The sequence below is a fragment of the Garra rufa genome, chromosome 4, assembly GCF_049309525.1.
Source record: "Garra rufa chromosome 4, GarRuf1.0, whole genome shotgun sequence".
Taxonomy (NCBI): Eukaryota; Metazoa; Chordata; class Actinopteri; order Cypriniformes; family Cyprinidae; genus Garra; species Garra rufa.
In genome coordinates, this window is record NC_133364.1 from 17,921,242 (window position 1) to 17,942,962 (window position 21,721).

Consider the following 21,721-nt stretch of genomic DNA (forward strand, 5'->3'; position numbering starts at 1 on the left):
ACTTATACATTATATTACTTGCATTATCGTTCAAACATTTGGGGTTGGTAAGATTTTTCAAATATTTCTAAAGGAAGTCACTCACCAAGGCTGCATTCATTTGATCAAAAACAATAAAACAATAATGTGTGACCCTGGGCCACAAAACCAATCATAATGGTTAATTTTTTTTAAACTGGGAATAAACAGAGCTGAATAAACAAGCTTTTCATTGATGTATGGTTTGTTAGGATAGGACAATATTTGGCTGAGACACAACTATTTCTGAAAATCTGGAATCTGAGGGTGCAAAAAAAAAAATCTAAATATTGAGAAAATCACCTTATAATCAACCAACAATTGTGATTTATACAATGTATTTTTGGCTATTGCTATAAATATACCTGTGCTACTTAAGACATATTGTCACATATTGTAAAAAAAAACATTTGAATATATTGTAAAATATATTGTACTCCAAGTAACAACTGTTCAAGTAACATTTCTTAAATCAATGCTACAAAAAATGTGCTGATTAATATTTTTGTGGAAACTATGATATATGTTTTTTTTTCAAGGTTCTTTGATGAACAGAAGTTACAATATTGATAAATTGTTAATAAATTGAGTTACATTAGTTACATTTACTGTCATTTTTGACCAATTTAAAAAGTCCCTGCAGAATAAATCTATAATTTTGTCAAATCTTACTAATCCCAAATTTCTGAACGGTACTTATGTTACTATATGACACACTTACAACTAAAAAGTACCAGTCGTGTGTCTACAGCTTTCTGACAGAAATAATTTCTACCAATTTTATCTGTCCATGTCTAGGCTAAAATCTTGGTTCAAAAAAACATAAGCTCACACTGTTTTGTATTTAATCGATTATGAGCTATTAACACAGCTAATCCACAGTAAAGCGTGTGGGATTTTGACACAAGACCATGAAAATTTCCTGGGTGTGAAAACTTAATCCGAGCCAAATAAGGAACGCCAAAACAAACGTTGAGTACATTGTATGCTGGAATCATTCAAATGCACTGGTTTAACAGCAGTTCTCTGGTTTGCCCATTTGAATGACATCTCTATATTCAAAACGGGTATTCAAAGAAGTCATGGTGTGTGGATTCAGCTCACTCACTCTCACCACATGCTAAGAAACAAAAACAGGATGACTAGATGTGGTGAATGTGCCATGTGGACGAAAAGCATGCATGCAGTCATGTGTGTTTATGCGTCAGAATGAATGTGTATGTGTGACTGAACAGGATGGTTTGCCTGCCAGACCAGAGAGCAGCCTGGTCAGCAGAGCCTATTGTCATGACAACATCCTCCACATTACTCAGCAAAGCCATAGAGCTGCTCGGCTCTTGCTCTCGCTTCCATTGAGCTGAAGATTTCACTGCATATTAACACTCAGTCTCTCAAAAGCACATTTCTGCTACTGGATTACACTCAGCATTTGACTGCACACAACAAAGTCACCTTTTGTCTGGACAGCTACAATGTCTGTGAGATTTGCATGAATTAATTTGAGACATTTTTCCCAAATATGCTTGCATTGCACTCAATAGGCATATACACTGCCGCTCAAAAGTTTGGGTTCAGTGAGATTTAATGTTTTTTTTTAAAGATGTTTCTTACTCTCATCAAGGCTGGATGTATTTGATCAAAAACAGATGTAAAACATATATTGTGAAATATTATTTAAGTTTAAAATAACTTTTCTATGCAAATATATATTTAAAAATGTAATTTATTCCTGTGATACAAAACTAAACGTTTTACCATCTTTTTTACCGGTCACATGATCCTTCAGAAATCATTCTAATATGCTGATTTATTATCATCAATGTTGAAAACAGTTGTGCTGCTTAATATTTTTTGGAACCTGTGACACTTTTGCAGGGTTCTTTCATCAATAAAAGGTTAAAAAGAGCAGAATTTATTTAAAACAGAAAGGTTTTCTTAAAATATACACTACTGTTCAAAAGTTTGGGTTCAGTAAATTTTTATTTTCTCTTTCTACTGAAAAAAATAAATACTTTTATTCACCAACAATGTGTTAATAAATTAATAAATAGTAATTGCATAGATTTACATTGTTAGAAAAGATATATATTTTCAATAAATGCTGTTTTTTTTTTTATTTGTTATTCAAAGAATCCTGGAAAAATTAACATTGATAATTTGAATAATAAATCAGCATATTAGAATGATTTCTGAAGGATCGTGTGACACTTAAGACTGGAGTTATAGCTAATGAAAGTTCAGTTTTGCATCACATAAATAAATTTTCTTATTTTTTTTAAGTATATTAATATAAAAAAAACATTATTTTATATTGTAATAACATTTGTAATATTACCGTTTTTTCTGTATTTTTGATCAAATAAATGCAGCCTTGATGAGCATAAGAGACTTCTTTAAAAAACAAGTCTTAATGATCCCAAACTTCTGAGCGGCAGTGAACATGTATATGCGCATTCCTGTAGCTTAAAGACCAGAGCAACTCCAATGTCATTTGGTTCGATACCCAGGGAAAGCATGAACTGAAAAATAAACGCATAACTGATATGAAACGCATTAAAAATGCAATATAAGTTGATTCGGATAAATGCATCTTTAAAATGCATTAATGTAAATGAGAGCATATGACCTTCTTCCTACCTCAGCTGTATATAAAACAGATTACACAAGAATGTTCTGTTAGAAAATATTCATTCTTTCTACCTAAAAATGACATGCTTAACTCAGTTTTTCCTAAGCCAAATATTCATATTCTACACCAAAATGCTTTTGGAAAAATCTGACTACAAACCAAATATGATAACGCTACTTCCGCAGATTCACTGTCTTGACCATTTCTCTAACTCTACTGGTTTCTATTCTAGGCAACACTATTTTACAGAATGCCCTGAATGTTACAATCTTTGTGATATAATAAAAAAATAAGTCTTCTGTTGGATGCATTTGCACTGTAAACTTATAAGCTTTAAATAGCATTAGATTATTACTTGAACAATCACCTCTTCAATGGCGTGTACAGTAGACATTCACAGTGTTGCACTAACTGATTACTAAGAAAGAGAAGCCAACTAAATCAAATTTAGCTTGTACTGATGCAAAAGTTACTTCTCGATTTATGCTTCAACACCAGTGCATTAAATCCAGACTTGTGTTGTGTGGAAATTACGGCTGAGGATTACATTCTGTGTCCCTGCTTGGAGAGTGGGCAAAGGAGCAGATGAGTCAGGTCTTACGCCTCTGTCAAAAACACATCTCAATTCCACTCTCACTCCAGATCATGCACACAGCTACTACACTCAACAGAAGAGGGTAAAAAAAAAAAACTTTCTAAGACCAGTAAAAACATGGGCATGTCGACAGCTAATTATTCATTTGCATGCTTAGGTAGTAAACCTAAAACTAGTGTTAGCACTAGTTGCTGCGAAGACTCCAAGGTTTTTGCAGTTTCCCAAAGGAGACCGAATCACGACGTCAGTTCTACTTTCACCTGAGACCTTGAAAGCCTCAAAACAGGGGCCTCTATGGAAAAGAAAATGTTTTTTACTAATCTCTAATGCATTAATGAAAGAACCTGTGCAAATTGCTAACACAGCATTTGATAAATATTTAACAAGCTAGATAAGGCAAGAGAAAATGTTAAATAATAAATAACTATGCTCATCAATCCGTTCAATGTACAGAAAACAACATATACAAAGCCATCACTGATCATTTCCACTGAGCTGCTGTAACCGGGAAAATACTGGAAGTGGCGCATTCCATGGACAAGAATCCATAAAACGACCTTTTTCCAAGGCTGAATGATATATTAAATCCATTTAAAAATCATAAAGCACAATGCTCGATTTAATTAAATAAATATTTGCAATATGTGACCCTGGACCACAAAACCAGTCTTAAGTCGCTGGGGTATATTTGTAGCAATAGCCAAAAATACATTGCATGGGTCAAAATTTTAGATTTTTCTTTTATGCCAAAAATCATTCAGAAATTAAGTAAAGTTCATGTTCCATGAAGATTTTTTGTAAAATTCCTACTATAAACATATCAAAATGTAATTTTTGATTTGTAATATACATTGTTAAGAACCTAATTTGGACAACTTTAAAGGTGATTTTCTCAGTCTTTTTGATTTTTTTGCATCCTCAGATTTCTGATTTCAAATAGCTGTATCTCGGCCAAATATTGTCCTATCCTAACAAACCATACATCAATAGAAAGCTTATTTATTGAGCTTTCATATGATGTATAAATCTCAGTTTTGACAAATTTAACCTTATGACTGGTTTTGTGGTCCAGGGTCACATATATGCTGTAAATGCTGCTCCACACAAACAGTTATCATCAGCGTCTCAAACTCCATCTCTGCATATTGCTGAGAGTTTGACTTTATTCTAACATTTATCAGGGAATGCAATTTTATCAGATTTGTAAGGTAAATTTATAAGGAGAAATACATCAGCATCTTTTTCAAAATGCTAACTAGGGATGCACCGAATATTCGGCCACCGAAAATTTTCGGCCGAAAATGGCCCAAAAGAGCATTTTCGATTTTTATCACCGAAACAACACGGCCGAAACAGTATGTTGAGGCAAACAGAAACCGCAGCCTGCACGTGTTTGTCTGAAGCAGCACGTCTGCGGTGTGGACGTATATCAGTATATATGAGAAAGACCCAAGGATAGCGATTTGCAAAACTTGTAATGCAGAAATTTCAAGAGGGGGTGTGTCTGCAGTCGTGCGTGCAGCCAGTGATGAGAGCAGAGACAGATGTAGCTTTCAGTGAGTGAAAAACAATGGCTTTACGTTGGTGTTATGTCGCAATATTTTAATGATATGTCATTTCTATATACTGTATTTTCATAAATATTTGTGTTTTAAACCATGGAGGTGAGCCAATGGATATCACACAAGCAACGTGAAAACTGCGCAATATGTTAAAGTGAAAGTAAAAGCTGACAGTGCTTTCAGCATCTGACGTGCATTCTCTCAGAGACAATGAGAGACGATTATACTTCATATGCTGATATTAATTTAGTCCCCTAATATTTTTCTTGTGCCCCGAACATGGGAAAAAATTAAAAATAAATTTATTTTGTGTAAGGTTTGTTTTTGAAAGTCTTAAATAAAGCAACACTAAGTAACTTTTTTTACCTTAAAATAATGTTTCCGAACTCATGTCAGTGGTTCATCAACTCATAAGAGGGTAAAACGGCACTTTCGTATTCGCTTTGCGACCCTCTATCAGCCATAACAGCACTATGTAAGTTTGGGTCGTCGGGTCGCAGTTTTATAGTTCAAATGATACTACAAATGCGACTTGCTTCACGGCAGGCTTCACAAAAGGTTTTCACACTTTTATAAAGTCATACAACATACTCTACCTTGTCACTGGACGTCGTTATTTCCAAAGCCGCTCCTGGATAGCCTTTCAAACAAATAACGTGCATGTGACACGACGGTAGGCTAAATTATTTACGACAGCGGTAATGGACAATTCCGCTTCTAACCTGTAGAGGGAGCATTGAGGGAAAAGTTACTTAGTGTTGCTTTAATTTTCATTGATGACTGCAGTGTTATTAGGGGTTAAGAAAGTCTTAATTATGATTTCAGGTGGTCTTAAATGTGGAGACTGAAAGACAAGAATTGCGCTGAAACGAAAGGCTATCCATTGAATAAATATGAGCGCTGCACGTTTCAAAGTCATTTGCTGCACTGCTTTGTGTACTAGCATTCTGACAGCGCCTCCTGCTGGAAGAGAAACATGTAGAGTTGTAAATGTGAACTGATGGATCCACAAGATAATGTGTTATAAAAATTTAAACAATTAAACAATTTAAACACAGGCAGTAAAATATATGTATATGCTATTTAAGTAATATAATACTTGATTGATAATAATTGTTTAAATTAATATAATTGATTTATTCTTTGAAACTTTAATATTAATTTATGCAATTGCAATGCCTTGATTTTAGTAAGATTAGTACACAGTCATAGCCATGAATGCAATGGTACTAATAATTGGCATAATTCTTTCGGTGTTTCGGTTTTCGGCCTTGGTTTCCTCTTTATCGGTTTCGGCCAAGAATTTTCATTGTGGTGCATCCCTAATGCTAACTGTTCATCACGATTTCGAAATAAAAGCTCAAACCCTCACCCTCAATGAGTTTATACATTTTAATGACCACATGTTCAAGAAATGACAGTGGCTGTAGCATTATATTGTAAAGAAATGGCCAAATATTAAAGATTAAGTGTACATTTGAACTAAATGTTGTTTAGTCAGTATATAACAAGGATTTGAATGTGCAGTAAAGTGTAAAAACTATCATCAGGCCGTCTGCAGGCATTTGTTATAATGCATAATGTACATTAGCTATATTGTTTATAATATACAATGTATTTTATGTGCCTCGTTGGTATTATATATGTATTTTAAGTAATTTGCAAGGCTATTGTTCGCTTAGGTCTATTTTAATTACCACAAAAAAAGTGTAATTATCTGATTACTCGATTAATCTTCAGAATAATTGACTACTCAATTACTAAAATAATAATTAGTGACAGCCCTAGTTGCAACATTTGATTTTTTGCCTAAGATCTCATTAATAAAATATATGTAGTAAGTGCTTAAGACACATAAGGACATTTCTACCTGCGATTGCCAATGAGAAGTACTGTTCTAGACAACCCTTTCTCACACTTGTGCTATTGTTTAAGTCAATGTTGCGGTTTAGGTCTGGTTAAGATGCTCAAACAAACAGAACAATGTTGCGAAAGTTCACAGTTATCATAGAAATCGGCCTACGGATGAAGCCGAGACGGAAGAAAGTACTAGAAAACCCACACTTCACCTTTAACACACTTACAAGTGTGTCAGAGCCCAGGTCATACATACTGTACTACTACAACACGTGGCTGGTTGTATAGCTTACAAACATCACCTCCCACCTAATTTAAGACGTTCAGTCTTTTCTGAAATATCCTCTACCAAATCATTTAGCGAATCTGAGTTTAACACCCTTAACGCTTCAGCCATGTTTCTCCTCAGTGCCCACGAGAGGCTGGGTCATGTATTCTAGTAGCACTTTCAATTAAAAATCCCATCAGTTAAAACAAATCTTGAGCGGCCGGCTTCAATTTGCAGAAGTCCCACACGTCCACACATGCAAATTCGAGGAACCAAAAGACTCAACACATTCAGCCGAATAAGACAAGAGGAACGTCATGATTTAAAGTAAAGCTGTAAAAAGTAACTAGTTAATTTCGAAAGACTAGAAAGATTAGTGGTGGCTTTGTCACGAAATTGAGAAATGGCCTACTTACTAATTAGAAATCCCTTTTCAATTGTCAAAGCTCTTGTAATCTTGAATGACTGCTTAATTTCCTATGGCAAAGCTGAGTGATCTGATTAAGCTGTAAAACGTGTCATAACAGCAGGGCTGCCTGCCAGCGTGCTATTGTGAAGCGGAGGGAACAGGGCAGAGCTAAACCGGCGGATCGCCGTGGGGCTCCGATCGCAGTTAGCCATGTGCCGTGTAGCGAGAAAGGGCCCTCTATTAGTTCGGCCGCTGAATAGAATATCTAGGGGGAAAATTCTCAGACTATTCTTCTATGACTAATGCACAATTCACACAGTATACAAAGCACGGGCACAGCATGGGCCAAGTTTCAGACGGTCTATTCAGGAAACAATACACACATTTTAGGAGTCATATCGACGCTATCAGTGTGACCCCATTATTTGAGCTGCGAAGTCGAAATATACATTTCCACTGACGCTATAGTTTCCACTGACAGCGTGACAAAGGTATAGCTCTGGATTGCAGACAGCACAATAAGCTTTGGTTTCAATCACTCAGTGTTTCATCGCCTGCTAATAAAAGTCAGACCTTGTGAGGGCAGGACGGGGCAGGTGACACTTCATATAAGCATCCAAACATGCCGCACATATCAGACACATTGAATTACCTCAATATTAAGACTGAAAGATTGATTTGGTGCTTTGCCAAACATATTATCCATCATGCGGTGTCAGATACATTTAATGCACCTAGGAACTGAACCTTGGAATAGTAACCAACCAGAACATCCTAGCAAGCACCCTACTTTCACATCTTCTTCTAACTAATTAAGGGTCAAGACACTAACTAATACTGGAGAGGGCAGGTCCCTTAGGAGCTCTCCATCAGCAATGAGCTACATTTTGACTTTCAATACCAAAAACGCATTAGTGCTGACCAAGCCTGCATGCTAAATAGATAAGTGGAGCATTCTCATGGAAACACTGGCCAAATGCCCTCAGCAGACACAATGAAATATTGGTCTGCAGCCTTTGCGCGTTCACGCACGAGAGAATTGCGTCTCAAAGAGCCTGTGGAGAACTGCTACGGACATGGTGCCGTTTTAATCTGGGATCAAACTGAAAATCCCTTCCCCCAAGAGTTCAATCAAGGTCAGGTCAGCGATTAAACCTAATGTCTACAGAGAGGTAATAAACCAATGCAGCTGCAGCTGTGGGCTGCACACTGACTCTGCACTTTTCTGTATCTTACCCTAAAGACGATATACCTGCTCACATAGCCCTTCCAATAAAAGTGCGAAACAGTAAACAGTAAGAGAGCAAAACTGGACAAACAGGGCTGCAACAACCAATAAAACAATAAAAAAAGTTAATGAGCCAAGTTGTCCAAGAATGGAAGAGTTTTATATTAAATGGTTCAAAAATAGTTATAAGCATATGGTTGCAGGTGCTCCGACAGCTTGTGCTGTTTAATACTTACATGCTGTTAAATTGCTGATACATTCTTATTGGTAAATGTTATAATTCAGAGTTAATTGAGTGCATGCTAACAGCAAGTGTTTTGTTGTTACACTTAAAATAGTCCATAGAGTGCATATTTGTGAGGCTGTCACAACTCCTAGATTCAATTAGAGTATTTTTTTTTTAAATCCTCGACTGCATTTTGCCTGTGACAAGAATCTATGAAATGCATTAGTAGACCGCTTTCCATAGCTGCATAATATATTAAACCCATTTAAAAATCATAAAGCAAAATGCTATTGTAAATTCCCAAATGCTACGGTTCAATTAAATAAATATATGTGCATCTCAGAGCGGTTCACAGTAAATGCTGCTCCACACAAACTGTTATCATTTACAAGTGTGGAGCGTCTCAAACTTCATCTCTGCGTATCGTTGTGAGTTTGGGTTTATTATAACATTCATCTGGGAACGCAACGTACACCATTTCATCAGATTTGCAATATGCTTTCTCAATATGCTGTTCATCGTGATTTCAAAATTAATGTTTAAAACCTCGCTCTGAGTTTACACATTTTGATGTCCACATATTTAAGAAATTACAGTGGCTGTAGCATTCCTGTCATAAAGAAATGTGCAAATATTAAAGATTAAGTAGACATTTGACTTGTTAAACTGTTGTTTAGTCAATATTAAACAAGGATTAGATCGATAAAAACAGTCGTCAGGCCGTTGGCGCTCTCTGCAGTCATGTACGTTAGCTCTATTGTTTATAATACATTATGTATTTTAATATTTAATTATTATTGCCTCACTGCAATATGTATTTTAAGTCATATTAAAGGCTATTGTTTACTTACATCTATTTTACTACTAGAAAACTAATTAGAATTATCAGATTAATTGATTAATCATCAGAATTATCGTCCGATTACTCAATTACTAAAATAATCATTAGTGCAGCCCTACATATTTGTGATTTACTTTATATTATAAACTAAAGAAAAACTCTAAACATTTGTTAGTTGCAGCCCTAGAAACAAATAAAAGAGATGGACAAACTAAGTGAGTACAAAAAGAAAAGCTGCTATAACCGCAGTTCCACAGACTATGGGATGGTAAACGCATTTGTGTTTGACATTAAGGGTTTTTATTTCAATTGTCAAACACACCGACAATTCACCCAGGCTATATTTAGGATATCCTCACCCTTTAGTGAGGAAAACAGATCAGACACTGTCTAAGATATCAGCACACTGTCCATGTGTTGCCAGAGCAGCGGCTATGGGACAGCAGCAGCGATCCTCCCAAAAGACTGCAGATGCACTAAAATGCAGCAAGAAGCCATTCAAGTGTAACTGACCTGCTCGCTATTGCTAACAGCTATATGCTTAGAGTGAGACGCAACAATTAAAACCCATCCAAAGAGTCGGTGCTTCCGCCACTTTACCTCCTGGAACTGCATTTGGATTTCTGCAAAGCAAAGCAAGTGCAAGATAATGATTATGTACCATCTACGGGCGATGTTTTCAGTCTGTTGCAAAGTCCATTAACGTCCGCGTAAGATTCCTGGATTTTGTGTAATCCTTCAGCCCCTCGCAGTTCCATAAGAGAGCGCAGGTCTTTAAGCGAGCAGCCAAACTCTCCATCGTGATTGGGCTCGGCCACAGAGTTCTTCACCCCGCTGTATGAGTTGTTAGCCATGTCTCCTGGCTACACCGCGTCTCAGCAAGGGTGGAAAAATGGAGTCCCAAAAGGAGAGCTATATCCTCAGGAGACCAATGCCAGTAGTTCCCATAAACAACTGACGTCCTTCAGAGGAGGAGGAGGAGGATGCCCGACTGCAGGTGGCAGGACTGGGATAATTCACAAGCCATACCCCTCAGCCTGTGGCGTTGCTTTCATTGCGAATGAAACCTCACACAATCAGCCCAAGGAGACCTACAAAAAAAAAAGAGAATGGAACATTTGATTAATAATAATAGTAATATTGCTGAATCTACATTTGTAACCCTGGACCACAAAACCAACCGTATGATTTTTATATCATCTGAAAGGTGAATAAATAAGCTTTCCACTGATGTATGGTTTGTTAGGATAGGCCTAGATACACCTTTTTTGAAAATGTATCTAAATATTGAGAATTTCACCTTTAAAGTTGTGCAAATTAAGTTCTTAGCAATGCAGATTACTAATCAAAAATTAAGTTTTGATATATTCACAGTAGGAAATGTACTAAATGTCTATATGGAACATGGTCTTAATATCTCAATGATTTTTTGGCATAAAATAAATAAAATCAATCATTTTGACCTATACAATGTATTTTTGGCTATAGCTACAAATACACCCATGCTACTTAAGAATGGTTTTGTGGTCCAGTGTCACATTTAAAAATACAAAACCCAAATTCACAACAGATACGCATGTTAATTTCAAAACCAAACATCGGCAGGCACCTTAAGTTTAGAAAAATCTCCAGTAGGCCTAGAAATAGTAAGAACAAACTCACTGGCTGAGTTTCAAGGTGACATGCTACCCACTTATACAGGCAGAACTATGTGGGCTTTTTTGAGAAGCAGCGTGGGAACTGACCTGCCATCTTAACTATGTGAGAGACAAAAAAGCCTTTTTCCCAACATTATACATGGCTTTTTCTAGTAACATGAAAATGCTCTGAATCTGGAAACTTATGAAATAAAATAGAACTGAAAATGTTCATATAAATAGATTTCACTTCCAAAATGGCATTATTATTAATAACTGCAGCACCACTCTTTCAAATGTAGGGTTAAATTTGTCCATTTTTACCATTTTTGTCTCCTGTGTTCAATTCCCAGACATTGTTTTAACTGTATAAACCATACACTGAATGCATTTCAAATACTTTTAGATAAAAGTATCTACCAAGTGTACAAATCCAATGACTACACTTGAAGTGACAGTGTAAACACGCCCAGTGAGACCTTGGACTGCTTGGACAAAGTTCATCTATGATGTTCCATATTTTCATGTACACAAACAGAAGAGAAAGTTCCATATCAATAGCATGCCCTCAAACCAAATAACATACTATCAGACTTCACAGTTTAACCCCACTGACAATGAACAGTCTCTCTGGGATTATTTCAGTAGTTAGCAGGGCTGACAGTACTTCCACTTGCCTCAGCAAGATTTAATTATAATATAATTATATTATATAATATAATAAATATAATCAAGGAATGGTCAGACCAGATCAGCAGTAGGAATGATCTAAACAGGTTTAAGAAGGACAAGAGAGGTCAAAAGCATGTGAGGATGAAAAGCTGGTGTTGTTTAGGATGCTTTCTCTCTGTAGACAGAAGCAAAAAGTGTAGTAGCCCTCCAGGACTGATTTACTTGCAGCAGCACATGCAGAGCGTGAAACAGCATGCTGCTTCATAACAGGCTACCAGCTGGGCAATCAACTTCTCCCACAACCAATGTCATGAACATCACAGACAAATGAAGAGAAAAATCTTGCGTCTCTCAGGTGCACAAACTCTGGACTTGACCTTTTTATGAAGTAGCTTCAAATAGCTACTTGCGCAGCCAAAAATAAATACAGTAAAAGACATCATTAGCATTGGCAAATAAAGTCTCAAGTATGTCAAAGTCAACAAGCTCTACTTTATCTTTCATTAAAACTAGAAGTGAAAAAGGAAACGCCCATCAGCTTCGCACCGCAACAGCTAACTGTGCTCCTCCCTTTTGAAGTAACAAAGTCCTAAAATGACAAACATCCACGGTTTAACACAGAACTTCCTAAAATGACTGTCACCTCAAGCAGCCATGGAACGCATTTCATCATGGTTCATTTTGACAGTTCAGAAAGAAATGAGACTGTAAATAACTGAACGCTTGCAGGCTTCAAGCAAGATAACCTCTTGTCCTGCCTGCACAGTCGAGCTCTTTTTCTCTCAGCTATCATCTGTGAGTCGACCAAGATGAGGGAAGTGCCAAATCTTTGCTGTGCCGTGACAGTTTCAGGTTGCAGAGCAGGTCACATGTCACAACAGTGGAAAATCATTGTGATTGGATCTTCAAACTAACAGCTACCACAGTATGGTTGAGCAACAGTAATGTTAACCCTTGCCATACAAAGCTGGAGGTCAGTTTCGGACCAGCGCCTGTGGATTGCACTTACCTGACTAATCATTTAAGCATTATATCATACACGTACAGGCATTTATCGTGCGGTGTAAAAACTATACATCTATAAATATGCAGGTCTCTTTGATGATTATGCAGCTGCAAGAAAACCTCAAGGAAAACCCTTTCGGTCTTGGTTGGCAATTGGAGACCCTATACTGTACAAGCCAACTTGGTGCTAGTCAAGGACAGCGATTCCAGGGATCCCTCTGCAGTGGAGCTGTCGGTAATGGGGTATTTTTAGCCGCCTCAGACTGCCCACTCCCCATCCCCCTCGCTGGCTGTTGCTGAAATGGGTCAGGCCATTTCTATGTGGAGGGTACAATGCAGAGACGCCCCGCCTTACTCATGCTACATGGCTCAGTGCACTTAAGGCCACTTCACACCACCGACTGGGCACTTCTACTATACCCTCAGACACTGATCCTGCCAACTCACAGCAGCCGACTGGCCGCCCACTCAAGCACACAAAGCACAGCTCCTCAAGAAGAACCTGAATGACATCTTCAAAAAAAAAAAAAAAAAAAAAGGCTATTAAACAACATGCATCCATCACACTGAAAAATAAAACACCTCATATTGCTAGGACGCTTTGACTTCTGTGATACATAAAAATTGACAGATTGTCATGGAATTTTTTAATGCATTTTTAGATTTTCAAGGACTTTAATTCAAGATCTGACTTTTAAACAATTCTCTTTCAAATTCTGAAAAAGGATAAATAGATAAATAAAAACATACTAATTAAAAATTTGGCAAAAATTAATCACTACTAAAAGTATCACTACTAAAATAAAAAATACTTACTAAAAAAAAAAAACTTACTATAGTAAAACCACAGATAATTTTCTGAAAAGATTTATGTATTCTTTTTCTGCACTGCCTAAATGGTTTGATGTTTTCTACTGCTTAATAAAAAAAAATAGAAATAAAAGATTCAGGAAATGGCTCTGAAATCCTGATCTGAAACAAATGATTCACCATAGATGATTCGCGAATCCGCATCAAAGTCCCGATCTGAATCAAATAATTCATGCACAAAGGTCAAAATTATCCATTTTTTTGGCTATAAAGTTTAAGGATATAAAGTGAAGATCATGTTCCATGAAGATATTTTGTAAATTCTCTAACGAAAATATATCAAAACTTAATTTTTGATTAGTCATATGCACTGCTAAGAACTTCATCTGGACAACTTTAAAGGCGATTTTCTCAATATTTCGATCTTTTTTGCACCCTCAGATTCCAGATTTTCAAATTGTTGAGTCTCGGCCAAATATTGTCATATCCTAACAAACCATACATCAATGGAAAGCTTATTTAGATGATATATAATTTTCAATTAAAAAAAAAAAAAATGGTCCAGGTTCACAAATGATTTGCGACACGCAAAGTTCCTTTCTAAATCAAATGATTCGTGAACCCACTCCGAAGTCCCAATTTAAATCAAATGATTTGCGATACATGATTTGAAGTCCCGATCTGAAACAAATGATTCGTGATACATGATCCAATTGAAGCGCTTCGAAACAGTGAGTCATTTTGCGACACAATGGTTTAACAGATTCAGAGTTATACTGAACAGTAGGGAAAAAGTCAAAAAGGCCTACTATTTCCAATGAAATTCTGAATGGTTCATCCAATAGATGCTTACTATCTTACTATCACGTGAGGCCACAGGAGAACATTTGTGAATGACAGTGAAGCAACGCAACCGATGCTGGTAGATCACATGACGAATATAGTGGGTTCGAATTTCAATTCACGCTACCATATTCATACTATATACAAAAAATTTTTAACAGTTGCCAATTACTTGAAAGCACCTACTCGGAGAATATACAATTTTGGACACGGCCTCTGTAAATATTAAAACGCAATTAATAAATGATCTTTTTCCTATATAAATTCAATTGATTAGATATCCTTTTTAATGATTTAAGCTTATTAAACCATTAAAACTGAAAACAAAGACCTTGGAAAAAATACAAGTTTAATGTGGCCCTAATTATTTCTTTCTGCTTTGTTAGATGAGCACAGTAGGAAGAATATTACATGCAAACAGCTACGTACTTAAAAGCTCAGTGCTTTCATGTTCTCACCAGGACCTAACGCAGCATATCTAAAGAAGTGATTTTGAAAAACGGGAACCTTTAAGTCGATTGTTATGGTTGCCATTCACAGCACACAAGACAGCCATTTGCTCCAACCCCTGCCTCCATGTCTGACACTGCGTAGTAAATCAGGGATGACTCGAACCATTAGACGTGATGGGATAATGGGCACGACGAGGCTTCAGAATTTATATTTGCTTAACTCATTGAATGTCATTTTGTGAATGGATGTGTGCATGACTGACATGACTAAAGGTTGTGTTTCTGGCCAAACACAATCGGTTTTATATTTAGATGCACACTTTTTAAAGACAGCACCTGTAAGCAGCAGTCAAACAGTACTGCTTGCACATTCCTTTGTGGGGAATTGGGATTTCAACTGTTTTTTTTTTTGTTTTGTTTTTTACAGAGCATCAAAACAAATAATAAATCTGATTGCAAATCAAATTTTAATGAGAACAGAGCCCGAACAGCAATCCTTCATCTGCTCGAAGGTGGTAATTTACCCGTCATTTGAGGTTGCAGAAAATAACACCGTTCTTACTTACAGGCCTCATTTAGAGTGCGAACAGAAAGCGTATTTGCCCCTAAGATGCCCATTTTGTCTTTGTCATCGGCGTCTGATTAAGACATAAAGCATGATGCTGTATGATAATTAAATAGCAACATTATTCAAATGCACTTAATAGCACAGCACTCTATTTTTAGCTGTTTATAATAGCTTATGAGGGGTTGAATGTCACCTCCGATTAATGTGACACCAAAGCAGTGGCCTCTTACATAAACAATACTAGAGAGAGGGGCTAAGTTACCATCTTTCCATTCCAGTCAGTATGGAAAAACATTCACATTTACTTAATTAAAATAATATAACATTACAACTTGTACTATACATATTGTACAAAAGCTGGAGGTATAGACATGGCCTATAATCAAATAATTGAGTTTACGGTGTTGAAATGAAACAAAACATTATACTAAAAACCAATGCATAGTTGTAAAACCCATTAAGAAAACTCCCGCCCTTAAGACGCAACAGACTATGTTCCAAGAGCACAGTGCAATCTCAGATTGCAGACCTCATTTAGATCAACTAATATACATAGTTACCTGTCAATATAATAAGGGTTATTATAGGTAACTAAATTTGTTACTTGAAATAAAATAACATTTAACAACATTTCTCTTTTAGTTTAACTTGTTGTACCAAAAATAACCAAAGTAATAAATGCTATAGATTTTTATATTTTAAAAAAAAAAACTTTAAAACACAATAAAATAACTAAAACTTTAAAGTAGTAAAATAAAAACTGGAAATATAAAAACAAAAACGTTTAAAATATGAATAAAAGCAATTCTACAAAAACATAACACTAGATATAATTTGTATGACCCTGGACCACAAAACCAGTTATAAGGGTCAATTTTTTAAATAAATAATAATTTGGAAACTGACTAATTAAGCATTCCAATGATGTATAATTTTTCAGGATAGGACAATATGTGGTTGAGATACAACTATTTGAGAAATCAGGAATCTGAGGGTGCAAAAACATCAAAATATTGAGGAAATCACCTTTAAAGTTGTCCACATGAAGTTCATAGCAATGCATATTACTAATCAAAAATTAAGTTTTGATATATTTACGTTAGGCAATTTACAAAATATCTTCATGGAACATGATCTTAATATCCTTATGATTTTTGGCATAAAAGAAAAATCTATCATTTTGACCCATACAATGTTTTGTTGGCTATTACTACAAATAGACCCATGCTGCTTAAGACTGTGGTCCAGGGTCACATATAATAATAGAATACAACAGTAATAATATGCATGACAAGACTAATCATAATAGTAATTTTCATGAAAAGCCCAAGTGACAATTCAACTATAAAGCTCTAGGAATAAAACAATATTTTATCGCATTTTAATATCTAGGTCAACAAATGTTATTAAATCAATAGATGTACAACTAGGCCATGCCTGTGCATGTATATAACAGTCCAAAGGCCTCTGACGCTCACTTGAGGCAAAGGTTGGTTTATTTAATGTTACGGTAAATCATTATCAAAGTAAATTCATATTTCCATCCTGCAATTAACAAAACACTTATCTTATTTAACAGAGACAGTTTGACGTTCAACAACTGTACTGCCACTGTATAATACACACAGTATTTAATCCAAATTGTCTTGGAATGGTTATCCCAACGGCATCTTATCCTCCCTACAAAATAAACCCCCTGAGTAGTGCTCTACACCTGTCAAAGGTCAGTGTACACTTTGTGAAGATCAAAAAAGAGCACTTACAAATACACCCTTACGATTCGAGTTAGAGAAAGCTGAATGTACACTGTAGACTCAAGGTCAAATTCAGCATTGCTGAGGTATTATCAGGAGCTATAAAAGCTTGTGCAAAAGAAGCAACAGGGCAGCGAATGATGTACGCCAAGGAGCAGCAGACCTGACACGCTATTTAAACGCACACCGGGGTCTATCTAGAAACTCTCGGTGCCATATTCAATCTCAACACATTAGGCAGACAGTAGACCAAATAAGTCAGCCGATTAGGTTGGGTACATTGTGTTTTGCACATCTGCTGCTTCAAATACGATCCCAGCAAATTTGACGTGTCGCACAGCGCTTGTTCCAGTCCCCATGCCGAGTCACACATGACAGGAGGAATTAGGACTGTATACTACAACTGTTGACACGAATGCGCCAAGCTTAAAGGGACAGCTCACCCGAAAAGAAATAAAATCATTTACTCACCACTAATGTTGTTTCACACTTTACTTTCTTGGCAAATTATGAATGCACTCAGGAATGAAAGTCAATGGTGGTTGCGGCTGTCAACTCTGACTATACAAGAAAGTAACTGTTAACGTTAACATAGCGGGGAGTAAACGATGACATTTGACGCTGTTTGAACGCTTTCTAAACGCTTCTCGTGAAATATCGAAATGCGATAACTGACGAACAGGTCGAAAAGCAAGTTGACAGCTGAAGCGTCCTCACATTTGGCTTTAGCCTGCTAGCGGTCTCAACTCAAGTCATTCTGTCAAAAAGGGGTGTACTGGTTTAGTCGTGATAACGATACCAGATCAACATCTTACCTTTTCCGAAACTGAAGCGTCTCGAACTTTCCAACGCAACTCAAACGGTCATTTTCAGGTTATAGTTAAAATCTAAAAACCCCGGCTAATGTGACAAGTCATCGACTGACAGGGACGGTCGCTTAACGTTAGCTGACCAACTTAGCTCGTTTGACAGCATTTCATATGAGCGTACTGTCAATAAACGCTGAAGAGCTCACGTAAAAGAATAAACTGTCGAGAAAACCATACAGACAGTAACGTTTGACTTGAGTTGACGCTCTTATCGCAGCGAACCGAATGACAGCCAACGGATCTAACAGTCACAGCCTTTCAAAAAAAAATTAAATTGACGGCAGTTTAAAATAACATTAGGGTCAGCCTGTTTAGGTTAACGTGTCAAAAACACAGAATGTTATATGTAACGTTTTATTTTAAATTGGTAAATCTCCAACGCACACTTAATACAAAGCCATGCTTTTACTAGCGTTTCTAAAATATAACGTTACGCTGTCGCGTAATCGCAATGTAGAAACGCGGCGTGCGCGGTCGAACACATTTCACAAGCTTCATACGCCAAAAGCAACTTTCCAGCGTGCACTAACGTTACACACCATCCCTGCATCTCAACCTACATGAAAACCCCATTGATTTTCCACACACCCCCTCCCCTGCAGTGACAATAGGCAGGTGTGGGTTAAAAATGCACAGCAGCCTGGTTGCCTCCTTGCCCCTTTCTCTGCCTGCTACCAACTAGCAGGAGTTGCCTAGCCAATTTGGCTAGCTGATAATAACGCAGGCTAACGGACAGCACGGTGAATGTAGACAAGCCAGCAGAGAGGAAGCGAAATAACGGTGCATTTGAAACGCGGCGGAAACCGAAGCATGCATGCGAGAAACGGTGAAATTACACTCACAATGCTCTCCGAACGGTGCCTCAGAGATCCCCCTCACTCTCTCGGTCTCCCTCAGACTCACTCTGCCGTCTCTCTAGCTCCTCCAATCTGCAGAGAAATCCCTCCCACAGCCGCGCGTCGCTTGAGACATGTGATGCACGTTAGGAGGACGGCCGCTGACAGGCAGGAGGATCCTCATTGGCTGAGACGGCACGTCAATCACGCTGGGCGCACCCTCTGCGCAGCGATTTAGCGTATTACCATAATTTATAAACTCGTTCCTGAGAGTGGCTAGGTGTAAAATGACTTGTCCAGTGTCGGGGTTAGTTTTAACGTAATAAACGACACGCTTCAACACGAGCCGGCGTCGTAAGCCCCGCCCACAGTCACGGACGGAGTCTTCCCCGGCGGCTAATTAAACCTGACGTCATTTTTTCCATGACATCGTCGACCGTTCTCTCCTCGATTCTGGTGTTGTGTTTGATTCGCGGTGTGTAGAAACTCATTACGATTGGTGATCTGAACCGGATTAGGCTGCTGCACGCTGGATCCTCGCTTATAGTCTTTCCCAAGAATGTGAATTAAACATTTGTCACTTAGTTAGTTAACACACCACTGCTTATTTGAATCACGTTGAGACGCATTCATTCTCTGAAATAGATAACCAGACTGATTGTGCAATGCCTGATGCTAATGCATCACCAGCATTTTTCTCTCTGCATTTTCATCAAACTCGTGTCCACTGAAGCACTTAATTCAGCAGCCAGTCTGGCATCTTCCTTTAAAAATTGCAGAACAAGCCCGGAGCATTTCTGTTTGTGAACCTTTGTTATGTACCAAGTCCTCATGTCGGGGACTACCTGTACCAGAGGCGAATGAAAACCCTTAGTTAGGTAACTTTTAAAAAGATGATGCACAAGAATTTGTTTTCACGTGTTACTATGGTCTTCTCATTTTGCATGAGATACCACAGCTTCCTTTACTCATGATATAGAGGGCATATCCTCTTCCTGAGGTGGAGTGCTGCAAGTCTTGCAGTGCAGAAGTCTAATCTAATCTATTACAAATGTGATGAAATAGTGCTGATTTCTACTTCATTTTTCAAAAGCACCACCTCAGTCTTCAATTCTGTCTTGTCAATTCAGGCTACAGATAAGAAAAACGTACAGAAAAATGAGCAGTTACGTCTACTGGAAATGATTTTGAAACCAATTATTCATAAAGGCACAATGTTACCAGAAAACTGGTAATTCTATTCTTACACCTGGCATCTAAGATTTGTCGAGAAATCCCCTAGTACCGGTTGTGGTTTCTTTCTTCACAGCTTCGTTTTTGTCATGGTAACCATTGTTGCTATTTGTTGACCATGGTGCAGTTGAAAGATGATGCCAAAAGTGGAACTGTGTTGTGGGTTTCCCCCATGAAGGCCTCAGAAGAAGCCACATCACATACTTCATTCTCTTCATTTTTTCGATACCTTTCTACTGGCATTTACAGGCATTCATTTGGGGTTTTATTCACTAAAATTAAATTATTAGAACTAATTATTTAAACGAAATGCCAAAAATACTACCAGTACTATTGCTACTACACTGTAAAAAGTTTTCACCAGATTCAACTTAAAAACCTAAGTTCAGCAGCTGCCTTAAGTTTTTAAGTTAAATAAGCTTAAAACTACAAGTCATTTTAACTAATTACAATAAAAATGAGTTGATATAACTTGTGAGTTTAAATGACTTAAGTTGATTTAACTTAAAATCTTAAGGCAGCTGCTAAACTTAAGTTTTTAAGTTGAAAGTGGTGAAAACTTTTTACAGTGTACTAACAAATAAATATGTATGTATGTACAGAAAAACATGTTTATTATACATATTACATAATATATGTATATCATATGTCAAATCAAGTCGGAAGTTGAATCGAAATCGCAAGCTTGTGAATCAAAATCGAATCGTGAATTTTTGGTCAAAGCCCAGCCTTACTATCTATCTATCTATTAGGGCTAAAAAATATAGATTATTGATATATATCAAATCGAATCTGAAATCGAATTAAATTGTAAGATTGTGAATCAGAATCGAATTAAATTGTGAAATTTATGTCAAAACCCAGCCCTATCTATATATCTGTCTATTAGGGCTGGCTAAAAAATATCTATTTCTCGATTTTAATCAATTCTCGTTTTTACGAAACAATATCAGTTCTTAAATCCCAAGAATATATATTGAATCGAATACGAAACTGAATCAAATTGCAAGTTTATGAATCAGAATCAAATTTTGAAATTCGTCAAAACCCAGCCCAAAACCCCATGTAAATGACTAAATATTAAAATTAAAATGCCAAAAATACTACCAGTACTATTACTAATACTGCTATTAATAAATAAATAAATACGTATTTATGTACAGAAAAAAACATGTTTATTAAACATATTAGATAATATATTGGTTAGATATACATATAAATTAGATATATCAAATCTAATCAAAATTAAATTAAATAACTAAATATTAAAAACTGTATGTATGTACTAAATTATAATTAAATGCATGATTTAATATTTATAATGCACATTGGACTGGCCATAATCATAGAATCACAAAAAACTGCACAGTTTAATGTATACAATTCATTATTTTAATATTAATATAAAT

The 21,721-nt window shown here is 36.6% G+C and overlaps 1 protein-coding gene across 3 annotated transcripts in view; it reads right to left on the reverse strand.

Annotated features, from left to right (window-relative positions):
• The window catches only part of atp2b1a (ATPase plasma membrane Ca2+ transporting 1a), a 36,403-nt gene extending 17,198 nt beyond the window's left edge, over positions 1-19,205 (reverse strand). For all 3 annotated transcript variants that reach the window (XM_073838773.1, XM_073838772.1, XM_073838774.1), the window contains exons 1-2: positions 19,086-19,205; positions 10,295-10,724 (exon numbers count right to left, since the gene is read on the reverse strand). In XM_073838773.1, the coding sequence (XP_073694874.1) occupies positions 10,295-10,487 (193 nt within the window). In that variant the 5' untranslated portion in view covers positions 10,488-10,724; positions 19,086-19,205. The remainder of the gene's footprint in view (positions 1-10,294; positions 10,725-19,085) is intronic.
• Positions 19,206-21,721: the final 2,516 nt, after the last annotated feature.